This window comes from Schistocerca nitens, chromosome 7 (genome assembly GCF_023898315.1).
Source record: "Schistocerca nitens isolate TAMUIC-IGC-003100 chromosome 7, iqSchNite1.1, whole genome shotgun sequence".
In the NCBI taxonomy this organism is placed as follows: domain Eukaryota; kingdom Metazoa; phylum Arthropoda; class Insecta; order Orthoptera; family Acrididae; genus Schistocerca; species Schistocerca nitens.
In genome coordinates, this window is record NC_064620.1 from 359,229,444 (window position 1) to 359,246,659 (window position 17,216).

General features: G+C 43.8%; 1 protein-coding gene across 1 annotated transcript in view; it reads right to left on the minus strand.

The window, feature by feature from the left end:
- LOC126195624 (uncharacterized) overlaps positions 1-17,216 on the minus strand; it is a 66,790-nt gene that overhangs the window by 11,272 nt on the left and 38,302 nt on the right. The window contains exons 2-3 of the mRNA XM_049934249.1: positions 11,112-11,390; positions 2,924-3,052 (exon numbers count right to left, since the gene is read on the minus strand). Coding sequence (XP_049790206.1) covers positions 2,924-3,052; positions 11,112-11,390 — 408 coding nt within the window. The remainder of the gene's footprint in view (positions 1-2,923; positions 3,053-11,111; positions 11,391-17,216) is intronic.

Below are 17,216 nucleotides of genomic sequence, written 5' to 3' on the forward strand. Positions count from 1 at the left end.
GAATCACAACCAAAAATAGTAGTCGAGTTCATTGTGAAGATGAGTTCAAATCACAGCGTATTTTAAATACAGCATATGAGTACATTTACCGATATATCATTGCATGTAACATTTTCGCACTACATTTTTTCCTTCTTTTTTTTAAATTTTCTGTAAGGACGTACTCCCAAAGCTACGCTGTGTATAATACTAACACGTTATCCTCTTTCTGAGCTCAACATATCACATTTTATAGAGTGATACTCATTCTTGCAGGCTAATAAATGGGATGTTGCAGTACACATAGTGGAAATTAGGGTATGCAGTGTTAGCAGTGTGCAGTGACTGGCAGTGAGAAACGAATGAGCAGTGTAGTACTAGTCGTTTACATTATTAAATAACTGATACATGAAAATGAATGTACACTAGGTATGAACCAAATGAGTAGACTCTTTTAAATAGACTGGCCTTGTATTTTGGAAGGTGAAGGCTCGAATCTACGTCCGGATATCTTGATTCAGATTTACCGTGATTTATCTAAATTACTACAGGCAGATACCGGGATCGTTCCTACCATCTCACTACAGAAATGTAGAAAGGTATTTCCTTTCGAGCTTAAGAACAAGCTCATAGAGACACTAATGTGCCCCCATTCTTAACTATGGTGATGCCATTCTCCAAGGATTTTCTTACGAAAACTCACATGGGCTTGAACTGATCATGAGTGCTCGTGTACGATACTCTTGTGACGTATTCTTTTTAAACCATACCACACAAGCCTACGAACAATTATCATTACCACGTGTCGATAAGCGTAGAGGCTATCACACTCTATCGTCTTCCCAATCACAGCATTCTCTCTTATTTGTCTTCAACTCTCACTCCAGTACCTGAACAGCACAGATGAAATACTCGTTCTCAACAAAGTAAAATTCTCTCTGTACGATTATACAGCGTTGCCACTTCTAAATCATTTTCTATATAACAATCCCGACTTTGCAACAATCTTCTTCAAAGAATATCAGAGAAATTAAGTTACTCCTAAACTTCAAAAGACAGATAACGGTCCACATTCTACTACAATAACCATCTCTCCCAAATTCTGTGCAGCTCTTTCCCGTCAGACCCCTCCCACGGAAATTTTCCCTACGCCTTGTCATCAGAGTTCTCTATTTATATTATGTTCTTTCTTAACAGCCACCTTCAGTATCATTTCAGTCTTCTCCTTTTCCTTTATGCATTTCGGGTTTCGGGTCTGCCGGCCGTTGTGGCCGAGCGGCAGTCTGGAACTGCGCGACCGCTACGGTCGCAGGTTCGAATCCTGCCTCGGGCATGGATGTGTGTGATGTCCTTAGGTTAGTTCGGTTTAAGTAGTTCTAAGTTCTAGGTGACTGATGACCTTAGATGTTAAGTCCCATAGTGCTCAGAGCCATTTGAACCATTCCTGTTCTGATAATACTAAACATGACTTCAAATTTACTAAGCTAGTCTACGTTTGGTATGTGTTGCTCCTGGTCAGGCTAGATAAGCAATAAATAAATAAAGCCATGGAAGGTCGCCGGTCCCGTGTTTGTCAGAGTAGAGTTGTAAGTACGAGGTGTCCACAATCAAAGTTCCACTTTCGAAACGCAGTAGAAAGAGAACCACTGGTCAGAATGACGTAAAATTGGGACCGCATGTTTTTGACACAGGAAGAAACGTCACGGAATAAAAAAAGCGAAAATGTTACCAGTTATGGCGTTGTAAGCGTCTTAAAGTATATGGGATCATCTTGAAATGACAGATGAATTGCAATACCACGGTAATGATCTGAATCGCACATTACGCCATCCCTACTGATCAACGTGCATAGCTGCGCTCGTTAGGTAGTCTACAGTCGTGGCACTGTTAATTACTGCAGCCAGTGAAGCAGCTGCTACAGAGCCATTTCGGAAACGCTGGAGTTATCAGCCGTCAATTCCATACATCCTTATCTTAATCCATCCACGCAGCAAAGTCGTACCACATCCCGTGGGAGAATTTGGTTTTTAACTGTCCTGAGGCCAAAAACCGCATGAAAAGCAAAACGCCATCGGTTTTAAATTGTCCTGGGGCAAAAAATGGCTCTGAGCACTATGCGACTTAACTTCTGAGGTCATCAGTCACCTAGAACTTAGAACTAATTAAACCTAACTAACCTAAGGACATCACGCACATCCATGCCCGAGGCAGGATTCGAACCTGCGACCGTAGCGGTCGCCCGGCTCCAGACTGTAGCGTGGGGCAAAAAACTGCATTGAAGCAAAATTAGATCGGTTTCTAACTGTCGTGGGACTGGCGCAAGACATATTCAATATGCTATCCACAATTTTCTGCCTTAAGTTGAAATCGAGAAACAGCATGTACCACAACAGATGGGAGTGTCTCGGGGATTATGCTCAGATTGCATTGCGCAATGAGTACCTTCAATTGAGCTACTTTCGAAACAGGGGAACGGAACATCTTTCAGATAACCCCATAGCCAGAAGTCACATGGATTAAGATAAGGATGTATGGAAATGACGGCTGATAACTCCAGCGTTTCTGAAATGGCTCTGTAGCAGCTGCTTCACTGGCTGTGCAGTGTGCGGAGGAGAGCCAACTTGCGTAAAAATTATCATACCCAGACATGTTAAGGGGTTTGACTGACGTTGGTACGCAAAAGATTGTCACAGCGTTCAAATAACTTACGGGTTTGCTGCCGGGTGACGTCGTCGACCACCGCCGATATTTCGACAGGAGCACACCCTGCCATTCTCAAGGCGCAATTGCAGTTGTGTAAGTGTTTTTGTAAGTTTTATGTTGCTGTGTAATCCTCGTAATACACAAAGGGGGAACTGCTGTCATTTAGATCCCAGAAAAGAGTGGTTTCCTGTGCAAGTGGCGAAACGTCAAATCGAAGAGATGGCTGAATGCTGTCACTCACCATGGCGACCTGGAACATCTGGAAGCAGGCGACGGCACCTATGGAGAGGCTCTGGCCAAGCAACATCCCGCCAAGGCAGCGCTCCAGCAAGTCTGCGTTCCTGTCAACGCACAGCACCAAAGGCACACACTGTAAGAATTCGACCGACAGGCCTTAAAGATTGTGAGACCAGCTGGTAAATGTTGTGTCGATAAAGAAAGTAAAATGTTTTTCGAATTACATCAAGTTAGCAGACAGAGGCGATATTCAATAGTTACAGCGTTACAGGTGCTCATTGGTTCTATATACCGTGGCTATGTTTGCTAGTGTTTAATGATTCCAAGAGATCCTCACTTTGATGGAGACTTACACAGTACAAATTACTCAAAACGCAAACCACGTTGCATTTATTCCACAGAAATACAATAAATCTGCATTGGAAATATAATTACTGGTAAAGTCGTCCTCAGCATGTAATCGATTCAGTATCTGTATCCGACCTTCACTTGGCACAAGAACTGCGAGGCACATTTCATTCAAGGAGACGGTAAGTGCCTCTTAGTGCAAGCACATTTCCCACACACTATACATTGGAAATATGTAGGCCAACTAAGGAATATAACTGCTGTTCACAAAGACCGTATTGGTACGAAACATCCACAAGTTATCGGTATCTGCCACCATATTCATCAAAAGACTGGTGCGGCATTCTGCTTTGCGGCCACACACAGAGAGATTAATACCTTCTAAAGGTATATATGAACTACAATGCTCAAGTGTGCTAGGAATTTACGGGGAGCAGACAGTTCGGCCTGTTACTGCGAAATGGAGAGAAATATTTACCACTGCCTTTGTTACTGTTCAGTTTCTCTTTAAATGCCGAGTTTAGTTCGTTCTGTCAGCGAGTTGTTAATTAGATGCGTAGCTTCGAGGCACCTTTGAGAACTCGTAAGACTTCTGTGCTTAGTGCAAAAGAGGAGGACACCGAACTAATCACTGGATCAGCTTCTCAAAACCTCGAGTCAAATTTTCTAACGAATGAAGTTACTGAAGACGACAAGATCCCGGTGATTCAGTTGGTGCTAGATAGTCAGCAAGTTACATGGTTCACAGTCCCGTTTATACAGTGAACAATATACGAAGGTCATTTACATTGCACGTTATCTGTTGTGGAGTGGTGTGACGTCATGAGGTTAGACTTCGCAGGTAAATACAACGTATGCTTAAAGGTGAAAAATTATGAGTGCACTTACATTGATGGTCAACGTGAATTTGTTGAATGGATACCATTTGTGAAATTACGAACCACAAGAGGAACGTAAGACAAGCAAGTGTTCGCAAATATCAATATTCAGAACGGTCAATTTTAGCGAAACAAGAGACAAAGAGTAAATGGACATGTATAAGTATGGTGCGACCGAGGCTCTAAATTTCAGTGTAAAATTCAAAGCTATTTAAGTAAAGTGGTCAGGGGGATTACTTAATCCTATGCATCTTTTATGGAGGGTGATAGGATATTGGCAAACGGTAATTGCGAATCACAATGTCTCATTAAGTGACCTGGCTGACTATCACCAGGTACAAGAAACAATGAGTTTTGTTAGAATTACAAGTTCGTCAATTAGAACGTCCTCATATAACAACTAATCAATGTATATAACAATACCTATCCAAGCAGTGATAATCAACGAATGTTCATCATGAAAAATCATGAAAAAGCATAGAATACTGATGGCACTTTCAAACTGCAAATAAAATTGTGATTATCCCTGCACACAAGATGACAGAGATAATAACACAGTCCAACAGGTTACACCATTCTGGCGGGACTCTTGGCATAACCTTATATTGTAGTCGTACTCAACCTTGTACAACTCGTTCTTCCAGTCCAATGTGTGCGTGAGTGACACGAGCGCCATCGAAGTTTACCTAAATCTGCATGACCGAACTCGGATTTGAACCGTCCTCCTTCCGAATGCGAGTCCAGTGTGCTAAGCGTTTAAGCAATCATTCTTTCCGCGCTCCATGTCTGACTGGATCTGGAAGAAACCCCGATAAATAATACAGTGGACTGTATCCTTTATCAAGCACTTCGTCGTGATTTGCAGAGTAGCTGTGGTGGTTGCAGATGTCATCCAACGTATCGATACCTGTCACAACATTATTTGCAACCCGTTACCCAATAAGCTGACGTTTGCTCCGAAGAGCTGGCCTAGTTGGTAGTGTTGACCCACGTAACTTCGACGTACTTCTCCATCTTCCAGGCGTTCCACGTGGAGATGCATGATTGCCTCTTTGAATACCTGTTGTGGCGATGTGAACAGTAATGCTGTTGTGGTATACAACGTATTGTTCGGAAATTTAGCCATTGTGCATTTGCCATAACGTTATAGAAATACATCGGTACGAAAATATTTTTCCGTCTTCTGTCATATACGACCCCACGACACACGTACCTATAGTTTGTGATCGCCATGTATAATGTCAGGTTTACTTCGAGCCTAGAGTAATGTGGACATTATTTTATATTTCCTTGCTTCCATGATTTCTTTTTAATACGCTCTTCACATGAGGGGTTGTATGACGTAAGACAAAGTGTTTCACAACCCCTACTACAGGCTTGTAGGAGCTGTACAGGTAATTTAGTAGACAAAGTTTTGATAACGGACCCATGTCCGGGAATAAGTTTAAAGGTCAGATCCCTTTCAAATCTCTCGCTTCACGGCATGCATACAGCGGAGACAACGAGCTCCACAGGAGTTGCTGCAAGGGGTGACAGTGCTGTTCGCTGTACAAGGCACGTATGCAGTGCCTGCTTCCAACCACATGGTCGACAAACTCTAGTTCGCGTCCTTGGAACACCAGTCAACCCTTCTATTGCGATCGTACCAGTTTCTGGCAGCAGCTGTAGTACTCATTCCCGGGTTCGATTCCCGGCGGGGTCAGAGATTTTCTCTGCCTCGTGATGACTGGGTGCTGTGTGATGTCCTTAGGTTGGTTAGGTTTAAGTAGTTCTAAGTTCTAGGGGACTGATGACCATAGATGTTAAGTCCCATAGTGCTCAGAGCCATTTTGTAGTACTCAGACGAAAATATGTATGACGTCCAATAAGTAAACCAACATAATATTTTTTCTAGGCCAATTTCGGTTGAAAAAAATGCCGAGTTTACTGTGGGACATAGTGGAATATTTCCGCTTCAGTCCCTGTGGTTTCATGAAGTCCTAATAGGTGGCACCACTATACGTAGCCTTCAAAATGGCCTCTGTAGCGGAGGTGTGTTCCAAGCATAAAGATGTCATCGAGTTTCTTTTGAAGGAAAACCAGAGCATGGCAGTTATTCATAGGTGCTTGCAGAATGTCTACGGAGACCTCGCAGTGGACACGGTGAGACGTTGGGGAAGGCATCTGTCATCATTGCAATAAAGTCGCGCAAACCTCTCCGATCTTCCGCGTGCTGTCCGGCCGCGCACAGGTGTCCTGTGACTCCTGCAATGTTTGAACGTGAGGACCCTTCCATTCGAGATGATCGACGAATCACAGTCAAACACATCATTGCTAAACTGGGCGTCTCTGTTCGTAATGCTGACACCCTAATTAGGGTACTCAAAGGAGTGTTGTCCTCATCATTTCTTCATCGTTCATGCACGTGGCGAGATTGGACTAAGAAAAGGTTGGGAATTTGTACGGGCACTGATAACCGCGCAGTTGAGCGCCCCACAAACCAAACATCGTCGTTATGAAAGGAGTGTGGCCGCTGATTTTCTCGCCGCCTAACAGAAGACCATAAAGAGCAACGAAGGACCATCCGTGCGGAATTGCTTACACTTAACGAAGCTGGCTGACTGTGAGAATTTTTTGTCGCAAATCGTCTCATACGATGAAACATGGGTTTATCGCTTCAGACCGTAAACAAAATGGTGATTCATGGGGTGGTACCACGCCACTTCTCCTACGAGGCAAAAGCTGAAAGCTCCACCCTCAGCCTGTAAAATCATGGCGATGGTCTTCTGAGACCTTGAAGGGTTTTTTTTGCTTGCTTTCCTCTCTCGTGTTGTAATGATCAACTCTGTAGTGTATTGTGCTACCCTCAGCAAACTGATGAAACGACTTCAGTGTGCTCATCGACATATAAAAGCAAACGAACTTCTAGTTTCCTATGCCTCACAACAAGTATGCGCTCCCGAGAGGAGCTACAAAACTTCATTGGACTGTTCTTCCCCCTCTACACAACAGACCGGACCTGGCACCTTCCGACTTCCATCTGTTGGGCCCATTGAATGATGAACTTTGCGGGTGGCAGTACATTATTAATAGATAGGTTGCAGCAAGACGTTGGCTTAGACGTCGACCAGTAGCGTGGTACCATGCAGGGGTAGAGGCCCTCCCAGTCAGGTGGTGTAAGGCCGTCACATTGAACGGAGATTATGTTGAAAAATAGTGTTTTGTAGTCAAAAGAGTGGGCTCAAATCAACCCTGACTAAAACCAACCTGATTTCAGAAAAGAAATGTGTTGCATTACTTACTGAACGACCCTCGTACTATGTGGTGGACTACGGCTATCCGGAAAACCTCGGTACATGCGTTGCCGTGAAGAGGGACATTTTAAAGTGATCGTGTCTTCATATCTATGTTATATCCTAACAATACATTTCCGGACACAGTTTGCTTATCATAATTATTTACCAATTCTCCCTCTGTAATCCTAGAAGCCTATAATATGAATTGTGAGACACCATAAGTAATGAGGAACAGTAAACATTTTGTTGAAATTTAACGTTGGTTATATGTTATTGAACGCAACTGATGGATAACCTGCGTCATACTTACAGTGGCCCAGGAACACCTGTATGTCTTTATCCCAGTTGTGGACCACAGTCTGATGAAACAGGAGTTAATTTTCTGTTTACATCACAGTTACATACCTTAGCTGGATGTGATTGAAAATCGTTTGTCTCTGGTCTTGGAGATGATGATCATACGTAGTCCAACTAAAAATTTCCAAGACATTTGATTCCTGTCGCGGTATCTACGGCGGCATGTTGAACTGACAACTAAAAGCGACAGATGTGGATTCAGGTAGTCAGCTGTGAGCAGGTAGTGTTCAGTAGTAGACGTGAGTCAGCGCTGCTGTGTGACATGTCTCAATGAAGCAACTTCTCCAACTCAAGGTCTCAAGACATTGTCTAGAATGTTTTGAAAATAGAAAAGCGCGAGCAAAGTTTATCCCACACACCTTGACTCCTGAACGAAAGTAACGACGCGTGACGCCTCCTATGACGATTGAAACACGGATAATTCGCATCTGGTAAATATCATCACGGATGGCGAGACTTGGTGTTATCAATACGAACCTACCTAGAAACGGCAAAGTGTGGAAATTCATATGAACGGTCGACGTTTTGATGACATAACCTACGTTCAAGCTAGTTGTGCTCACGAGTTGAACAAAAGCCCAAAGAAGATATTTTCTGAGAGTTTCACATAGTTCTATGAACGTACTATGGATTGTACTCTATTTAAGGAAGACTATGTAGTACACCTAAAGCTTTAAAACCATAATCTTACCTTTTTCCTATTTTTTATGAATTCTGTCTTACAACTTTTTGGACCGACGGAATGGGCTGAAATTAAATGCGTGTTCTATAAGACCGTGGTCCGTAAATTGAATAAAAAATTTAAAACTTGTGGGCAATTGCTGAATATATAAGGGACGCTCAAAAATTTTCCCTCTGAGGGCGTTGCTGGGGCGTTTATGCAACGTAGCGCAACTTCGATACGGTATATAAGCACCGACATATAGGTTAGGGTTCAGTGCCTTATTCGTGTCTTTCCTACGCGCCGTGCAGTAAATGCGGAAGCGTGAACTATGGCTACGTTACTACGAAATGCGTTCAAAAAGAACCAACGTGTCGTTATTCTTTCCTTGGCTACCGAATGGAAAACAACGGAAGAATAGATCGGAGAATGAAGAATGTGTATGGAGGAATTACGGGGTTCAATTAACACTTTGCCGTCTGCACGTCTCGTACAAATTCATTCGCTTGGTGCCGGCAGCGCTAATTCGGATTACTTGGCTTGTCGCCGGCCGCTTGCCATCTTTCCGTTGATGACAAGCTTCAAACTCATTGACTTTTGCGCGTTTTAATTTTTCCGGAAATCCTCTGTCTCGCCGTATCGTTCCACAAACTCGAATTTTCCTTTCATGTAACTTCTCTGCAAGTTCTACACTGTTATAATAATTATCCCTGTTGAGATGATGCCACTTTCCTTAAGAAGGTGTCAATAGTTCCATCACTGTTTTTGCTAAAGGTTGTTCAGCCCCTGAATATATCTTGAATGAGGAAATTTATCCCGTACTCGAATCACACAGCATCCGAATGGGCAAGCCATATTTCGTAATTTTCGACGGATTGTAAACTTTAAAATTTAGCTGTCCACTCCACGGCATCATTCCTTCATCAATTGAGATGTTTTTACTTAGATTAAACGTTTCTTTAAACTTTTTAAAAAAATAATCAATTACGAATTGCACTTTGAAAAGCCGGTCGGCATTATTCGGTTTATTTTTGTTGTCGGAAAAATGTAAAAATGATAATATTTGTCTGAATCGGTTGCAGTACATCGTTTCGCGAAATATCGGTGCGGCTACCAACGGATTCGTTGACCAGTGATCATCGATCCTTGCTTCTTTTACAATTCCCATAAGGATAGCAAGCCCAAACGATTTTCTAAGATCGGGTCCCGTAACGTCGACAAATTTGGCATTTTTTAAATCCAGTTTCCTTTCTATGGCAATTTTGACTGTAATACCTGTTGGTTTCGTTGCTAATATATTGAAATAGATCGTTCCCAATATATAATTCTACGATATCCACAACGCTCTGTATATCTTTGGGAAATACGTGTGGACCCGGAGGTCCTTCAAATTTATTGTTGGACCTCAGTAAATCATAGTCTGTCTTCTTCGTCTGATTCATCCGAATCAGTTGGCAACCGTAGCGTTCGGCGAATTCTTCTTGGATGTATTTCGCTATCAAAAAATGGTTCAAATGGCTCTGAGCACTATGGGACTTAACATCTGTGGTCATCAGTCCCCTAAAACTTAGAACTACTTGAACCTAACTAACCTAAGGACATCATACACATCCATGCCCGAGGCAGGATTCGAACTTGCTACCGTAGCGGTCACGCGGTTCCAGACTGAAGCGCCTAGAACCGCACGGCCACACCGACCGGAATTTCGCTATCTTCCGACGATTCTGCTTAACTTTCATTTTTTTTGATATCCATTGTCTTCTTCCCAATCGGTCAAGTCGTCCGGAACGTCAGACAAGACGTCCGCGCATTCATCGTAAATAATCCTATTGTCTCTTTCGTCTGCCACGATGAAAGTGCACAAGTATTTACAGAAACAAAAAAACTTGTTGACGTGTGTAACTTATTTTTACCTAAACAAAACTCCACCAGAATGAAAAAGATACTAAAGTGCTGTCACCGGCCACTGCGCGATACTAGGCTCACGACACCACTGTGGAGTCACCGGACGGCAAAGTGTTAAGACGAAATATCTGCGGAAACTGAGACAAGGACTGCTGTTGCTACATGACAGCGCACGTCCCCATATCGCAAACGTCGTAACGCAGAAGTCGCGCTATCTCAAGTGGGAGACGCTGGAGTACCCGCCCTTAGTCCTGATCTCTCTCTTCACAAATATCACGCCTTCTGTCCCTTAAAAAAGACCTTGAAGGGTAGACGACTTCTGTCAGACGAGCATGTGCAGCAGTCAGTTAGGGACTTCTTCACACAGCAGGACATGTTGTTTTACCAACTGGGTACTTTCAACTTGGTGCTCGGTAGGACGATTACCTCAACGCTCGCGGACATTTTTCCTGACTGAGGTACGGGTTCTGGGCTGTAAGTCCTTCGAACGAAAACTTTCTAATCGCCCTTTACACCATGCCTTTACCCATGTAGAAGCAAATGAACACTCAAAACGTACAGGTATCCGTACCATTGCGGTACCTTGCTATAAACTTGCCTGATAATGGCTTGATGATGTAGGACGCATTTCTCTAGTCGGTAGTGAAGGTCCCGGTGGTCGATACTTTGTAATGAGTCCAAGGGTCTCGAAGTGTTCTCTTTGGCGATACAGATAATTTTCCTGTTGAGCAACGTGAGTTGGATGCGTAGCTGAGCGATGAGGCTGACGTTGAAGGCGTCGAACACCATGGTCATCACGACGACGTGCACGGTGACTATCGTACAGTAGAGCCACGAGACGGCGTAGCCCAAGGGCGTCGTCGCGTCGTAGGGCAGAGCGAGGATGAAGGGCAGGCCCTCCGGGCTGACGGGGGAGACCAGCCAGTAGGCGGAGGCGGCTATGCCGAACCAGATGTAGGTGAGCGTGAAGCGGCGAGCGGCGCGGCCCTGGTCCATCAGCACCGGCACGTCGTCCGCAGTCAGGAACTCCGCGAAGTCCTGGCCCACCTGCCGGCGCAAAGGTACAATTTTAGCCGATGCCAGCGAGATGTCCTTGGCTGCCGCTGTGGACTCTAACCGTAAGGGCTTCTCGGTCACAACTGATGACAGTTACCTGCACTACGGAACTTAACATCAGAGGTCATCAGTCCCCTAGAACTTAGAACTACTTAAACCTAACTAACCTAAGGACATCACACATATCCATGCCCGAGGCAGGATTCGAACCTGCTACCGTAGCAGTCGCACGGTTCCGGACTGAAGCGCCTAGAACCGCTCGGTCACCGCGGACGGCTACAATACAAACGGCGCCGACAACATTCGTATCAGAGATGGTCAGAAGGCAGCTCACGAGCAGCATGTGGCTTGCTTTACGAACCATTTGTATACCCAACGGAAGGATCATCTTACCGTAACTATCTTACAGTACAGAACATAAGTTTGAATTATACACGCTTCGTCCAACTTAGGCAAATGGAGCAAATCGGTCGGTTCTTTTTGGATTAAATGTGGTCTACGGTGACTCTTAAGGGGCTTAGTTCATGGACGTCCCTGAGAAAACTCGAAAAATATGGTTTTTGGATACCAAAATCGAGAAGCGGATTCCAAGATGGCAGCGCACAGCAATGGGCTGTAATTTTTACAATATATTCATAACAACCGGATCTTGATCACGCTTGAAAATTTTCTTCATCTCTTTATCCGTTTCTAAGCTACAGAGGTACAAAGCTGCCCTACTTGTACATGGAAAATACGCACGTAAGATCCGATACGAGGCGAATAGGTTGTCTATATACGACGTAGCAAAGTGAAATATGCTCTAAAGTGTCTCCTTCACCATCAGAAGTGTTCCGGGGACCCCGTGTTGTTGTAGTACTGAAGCACAGGCAAAATGTTTGTGCACATAAAATCCGAACTGAGGTGTAGAATTGTATAGCTCTGCGTTACTTCCATTTCACATAAGTAAATTTTACTGACCCCTAAAGTTCTTTTCATATGAGTGACATGCCCTACTATAGAGCAGGAAAAGGAAGGGAACCAGCGGTAAAATGCCGTTATCGGAGAACAAAAAAGACAAATATGTTCCTCTTTATTAAAAGACTCTGACTGAAAAAAGGGTACCAGGAGCTTCATTCTTTTTTTCCTCAGCACCGTTAAAAATTATCCCAAAAATTTTGTAACGCAAACATATTCGCGCTTTTTTATGTTGAGACAGAAGGAAGCAGTGTCGGCGGGAAACAAACGTAAAAGTAATAATTACTGGAAGATAGTTCACCGTGGTTGTGGTATAGGAAGAGCGAAGGAGACAGCAGCAGTGTGACAGAAAGAGAGGGACAGTGGAACAAAAAAATTGTTCAAATGGCTCTGAGTACTATGGGACTTAACATCTGAGGTCATCAGTCCCCTAGAACTTAGAACTACTTAAACCTAGCTAACCTAAGGACAGCACACACATCCATGCCCGAGGCAGGATTCGAACCTGCGACCGTAGCGGTCGTACGGTTTCAGACTGAAGCGCCTAGAACCGCTCGGACACCCCGGCCGGCGACAATGGAACACAATTGACACTGGGCACTGGTAGTGCTTGGAAAAGCGTGAAGGAGCCAGTGCCAGTGCGAAGGAGAAAGTGGAAGGAAGTGAGAGCCAGTAATAATGACAGACAATATCTATGGCAATAACAACGTAAAGAGAGACATAGACAACAGCAATGGGAAGCAAAGAATGAGATAGTAGCAGTAAGAGAACAGAGAGCAAAAGAGAAACAGTGACAGTGAAAGGAGACGGTAGTAGTAATGCAGAACGAAGTATATTGTGGCTGTGAGACAGTGGACAGTGATAGAGGGGCACAGAAAGGTAATGACAATGAGTTGGGCTGAATGAATGAGTGAGAATGTGCAAGTGGGAACTAATGGCAATGAACGACTTCCAGCGATAGAGTAGTGGGTGTGAGCCAGCTACAGTTAGAGGTGCTAGTGGCAGTAAGATGTTCAAAATGGTTCAAATGGGTCTGAGCACTATGGGACTCAACTGCTGAGGTCATTAGTCTCCTAGAACTTAGAACTAGTTAAACCTAACTAACCTAAGGACATCACAAACATCCATGCCCGAAGCAGGATTCGAACCTGCGACCGTAGCGGTCTTGCGGTTCCAGACTGCAGCGCCTTTAACCGCACGGCCACTTCGGCCGGCTAGTAAGATGTGAGTTGCATGTTAAAAAGAGCGCGAATTTGTTAGCATGCTAAATTTTTTGGGAACATTTTAAGGGTGCCTAGGAGACTAGATTGTGACAGCTGGTACCCCACTTTTCAGTCTGATTCTTTTCATAATCAGGAACATATTCCCCTTATTGGTACTCCGACTGGAGCGTTTTTCGGGTAATAACTTTACACACGACAATTCGTATTCGGTCACTCAGTCTGTTGGTGAGAACATGATTGTTGTTCTTCGTGCAGCAACATAGGTTAAATACTACTGCAGCTGTTGCTGGTGCCCTAACTGTCACTATGTTATCTAAGAAGCGCAAATATTAAGAAGAGCAGAGTAGTAAAGGGTGAGAAAACGAATTGCTGGCCACACACGAGAGAATTTCTATGACGGGCCAGTTCGGTTGCTTTCTGGCTGATTAAGCCTGCCGATGCCGGGTCTGTCCTTTACCACTAACCCGACCGTAGGATCTAGTTTTTTAGATCTGCTCGGACTCATGATCCCTTCGTGGATGTCGTAGATCCGCGATTTTCGTGGTTTATCTGCGGATCCAGGACTGTTGTGCGTGCTCGACAGGCCATACGCCACAGGCGACGGATTTCCGTAGTTGCGACTGGGTCTCGCCGTTGCACACTGAAACGTTTATACACATTACCTTGTTGTAATTCATCTTTCGATTGCAAAATTCGTTTATGTCGTCGACACGTGGTAAATACGGATGATACTATGAAGAAAGTGGCCGGCGATTTGTATGTCACCTAATTTCTCGATAAAAGCGCACAAAATGGATCAAAAAATTGATTGCCGAAAGGCAACATTCCAGATTTATGGATCTGACTCGCATTCGCGCCCATTCCTCCAACAATCGTGAACATTCGATATGCTGGAACAAGTAAGTTCTTGGTACAGCACAGTATTCCGTAGTACCTGTGAAACTACGGACATACTACATTTATGAGCAATACAACAGTGAACACAGTACAAGCAATTTTTATTGCCACTCACCACAGCGTTCACCTCCATTTCTTTCAGAAGCCTGCACTTTCCTTGGATCTTTTCTGCAACTATATTTCAGTTTCGAAGCTTAGACTTGTTTTAGACTGTGGTCCACAGATGGAATACCGCCTAGAAATGTTTTAGCCATCTGTTCATGCTAGCCATCTTTTACATTCTTGTTCGTGAAATGTTTATGTGTCACTTTCCACAAACAATTTATTGCGCGGTAGAATTGTATAAGTTTTTCGATATGGCCATTGGTCCACTCGTTCACTATGCCAATAGCAACTACAAGTCACTCACCTAAAAACTGCAGGATATTTCACAGACTTTCTGAACATGGCTGGTTGCAGATATCTTCTCGTGACTATCCAGCTGGGGAGTTGGGATAACTAGTTCTGAGAACTGTAGCATGCAGCTCCAATCACCAATAACACACCGGTGAGGCTTGCTTATTTTGCAGAATACGTCGGAAATTTCCTAAGCTCCTCTTTAAAATAGTGTGTGGCATCTAGTTCATTTTTGTTGAGAGAAACGGTATACTAATGTGCCTTTTCTGTCAGATAGCTCTGTCGTAGTGCTAGGCTAGTAATCAGAGATAGTATTATAACATTAACAAAAGTAAATCCATTAAAGACTTCCCTGTTGGTTTTTAGTTAGTAAAAACTAACCTGATACAACTGAAGTAAAACTTCAAGGTGAGAGTAATGTCCATGTTTACAAAGTAAACCTATTTGACAGCTGAAATTTAATATTGCAGAGGCAAACAAAATCTTCCACAGAGGAGGAATTTGTAAATAATTGTTAATGTTTTAAACCATGATAATGAACGAAAAAATTTGATTGACCATAAGCCCACTGCTACAGAGGAAATAGATACGCGACTATGAATTATCTATGGGCAGACTGTAAATTAGTTGCAAAGAAGTTACTGAGAGATGTAGGCTAAGCCTGGCAACGGCCCGTCAGATCACCGAAGTTAAGCTCTGTCGGGCGTGGCTGGCACTTGGATGGGTGACCATCCGGACCGCCATGCACTGTTGCCATTTTTCGTGGTGCACTCAGCCTCGTGATGCCAACTGATGAGCTAGCCGACCAAACAGTAGCGGCTCCAGTCAGAGAAAAACATCATAACGACCGGGAGAATGGTGTGCTGGCTCACGCCCCTCCTATCCGCATCCTGAACTGATGGCACGGCGGTCGGATGGTCCCGATGGGCCACTTGTGGCCTGAAGAGGGAGTGTGCTTAAACTAAGTCTGTCACTCTATGACTCTAAAGATAACAAATTTCGTCCACAAGGTGCTATATTTCTAAGACTGGAACTCGATAGTGTACCCCTTTATCTTTAAAGAGCAGTTGGTTGTGTCCGGCATTATGCACATTAATACCGTCACAGTGAGAACAACAACATAGGCATACAACAGGATATATTTGTTGGGTAGATTACCTAACAATGAAAAAGTTGTAGGACAATTGAGAGATCTTGAAATCTACATCATACATGAGTGCAACAGATTTTCATTTTTTCTTTATGACATGTACTATTCCCATAAAAGTGACTGAGGGCAAAGTTCTTTAAAATCTCATTAGTAATTACACAAAAAGATCTAATACTGGGGAGGGGGAGTTACAATATTATATTGAAAACCTTATGGAGAAAAATGGCTCTGAGCACTATGGGACTTAACTTCTGAGGTCATCAGTCCCCTAGAAATTAGAACTGCTTAAACATAACTAACCTAAGGACATCACACACATCCATGCCCGAGGCAGGATTCGAACCTGCGACCGTAGCAGTTACGCGGTTTCGAACTGAAGCGCCTAGAACCGCTTTTTTTTTATCCTCTGCCAAAAAGAAAGAAAACAAAAGATTTTAAAACAAATCACAAATTGAAAGGAACAGGGATGTTGTTTTTATTTATTTATTTATTTATTTTCAAGAAGGATCACTCTGTTAAAAGGAACATATAGACCATTTCATCGTATAGTATGTGCATTACATAGTGAGTGGTGAGAGAAGCGCGAGGTTCATAATCAGCTGTCAAATGTGCACACCGACTGCACCCGGCACATTCCAACTGCGTGGGGGGTCAAGGAAGACTGCCTGATGATAATTGGCAAAGGTTTTCCGATAGTGGGACCATCTATGAACCTCACTGTGGGCTTGCTGCAAGAAATACCAAAAGTCAAGTCGCGACGTGGCAGTATCCCCATAGAGGTACGCGATCGTCCAACCTTTGATCCAGATGATCGACTGTGATTTAGTCGCCGGAAAGTGGTCACTCTCCGGATGTAAGAAGGAAGCAGGTGTAATATGTTGCGGGGTCACACGGAGGTAGCAAGCCACCATCTGTCTTCCTAGGAGCCAGACGTCCTCCACCGCGATACAAGTTAAGCGGTGATGGTCGTCATCCACTTGGTGACATTTCGGGCATAGTGGAGTGTCCACTAGTCCAATTGCATGGAGCCGTTGGTGGGTGTTGAACCTGCCACAGGCGACAGAGAACCACAGTGACCGAACGAAGGTAGGAAAGAATTTTTGGTGCACATGTCTCCAAATCTTCGGCCAATGCAACCTGGGGTGTTTCAGTTCAATTACATTACAACTTATCCGTCGTAGCAGCCAAACATAA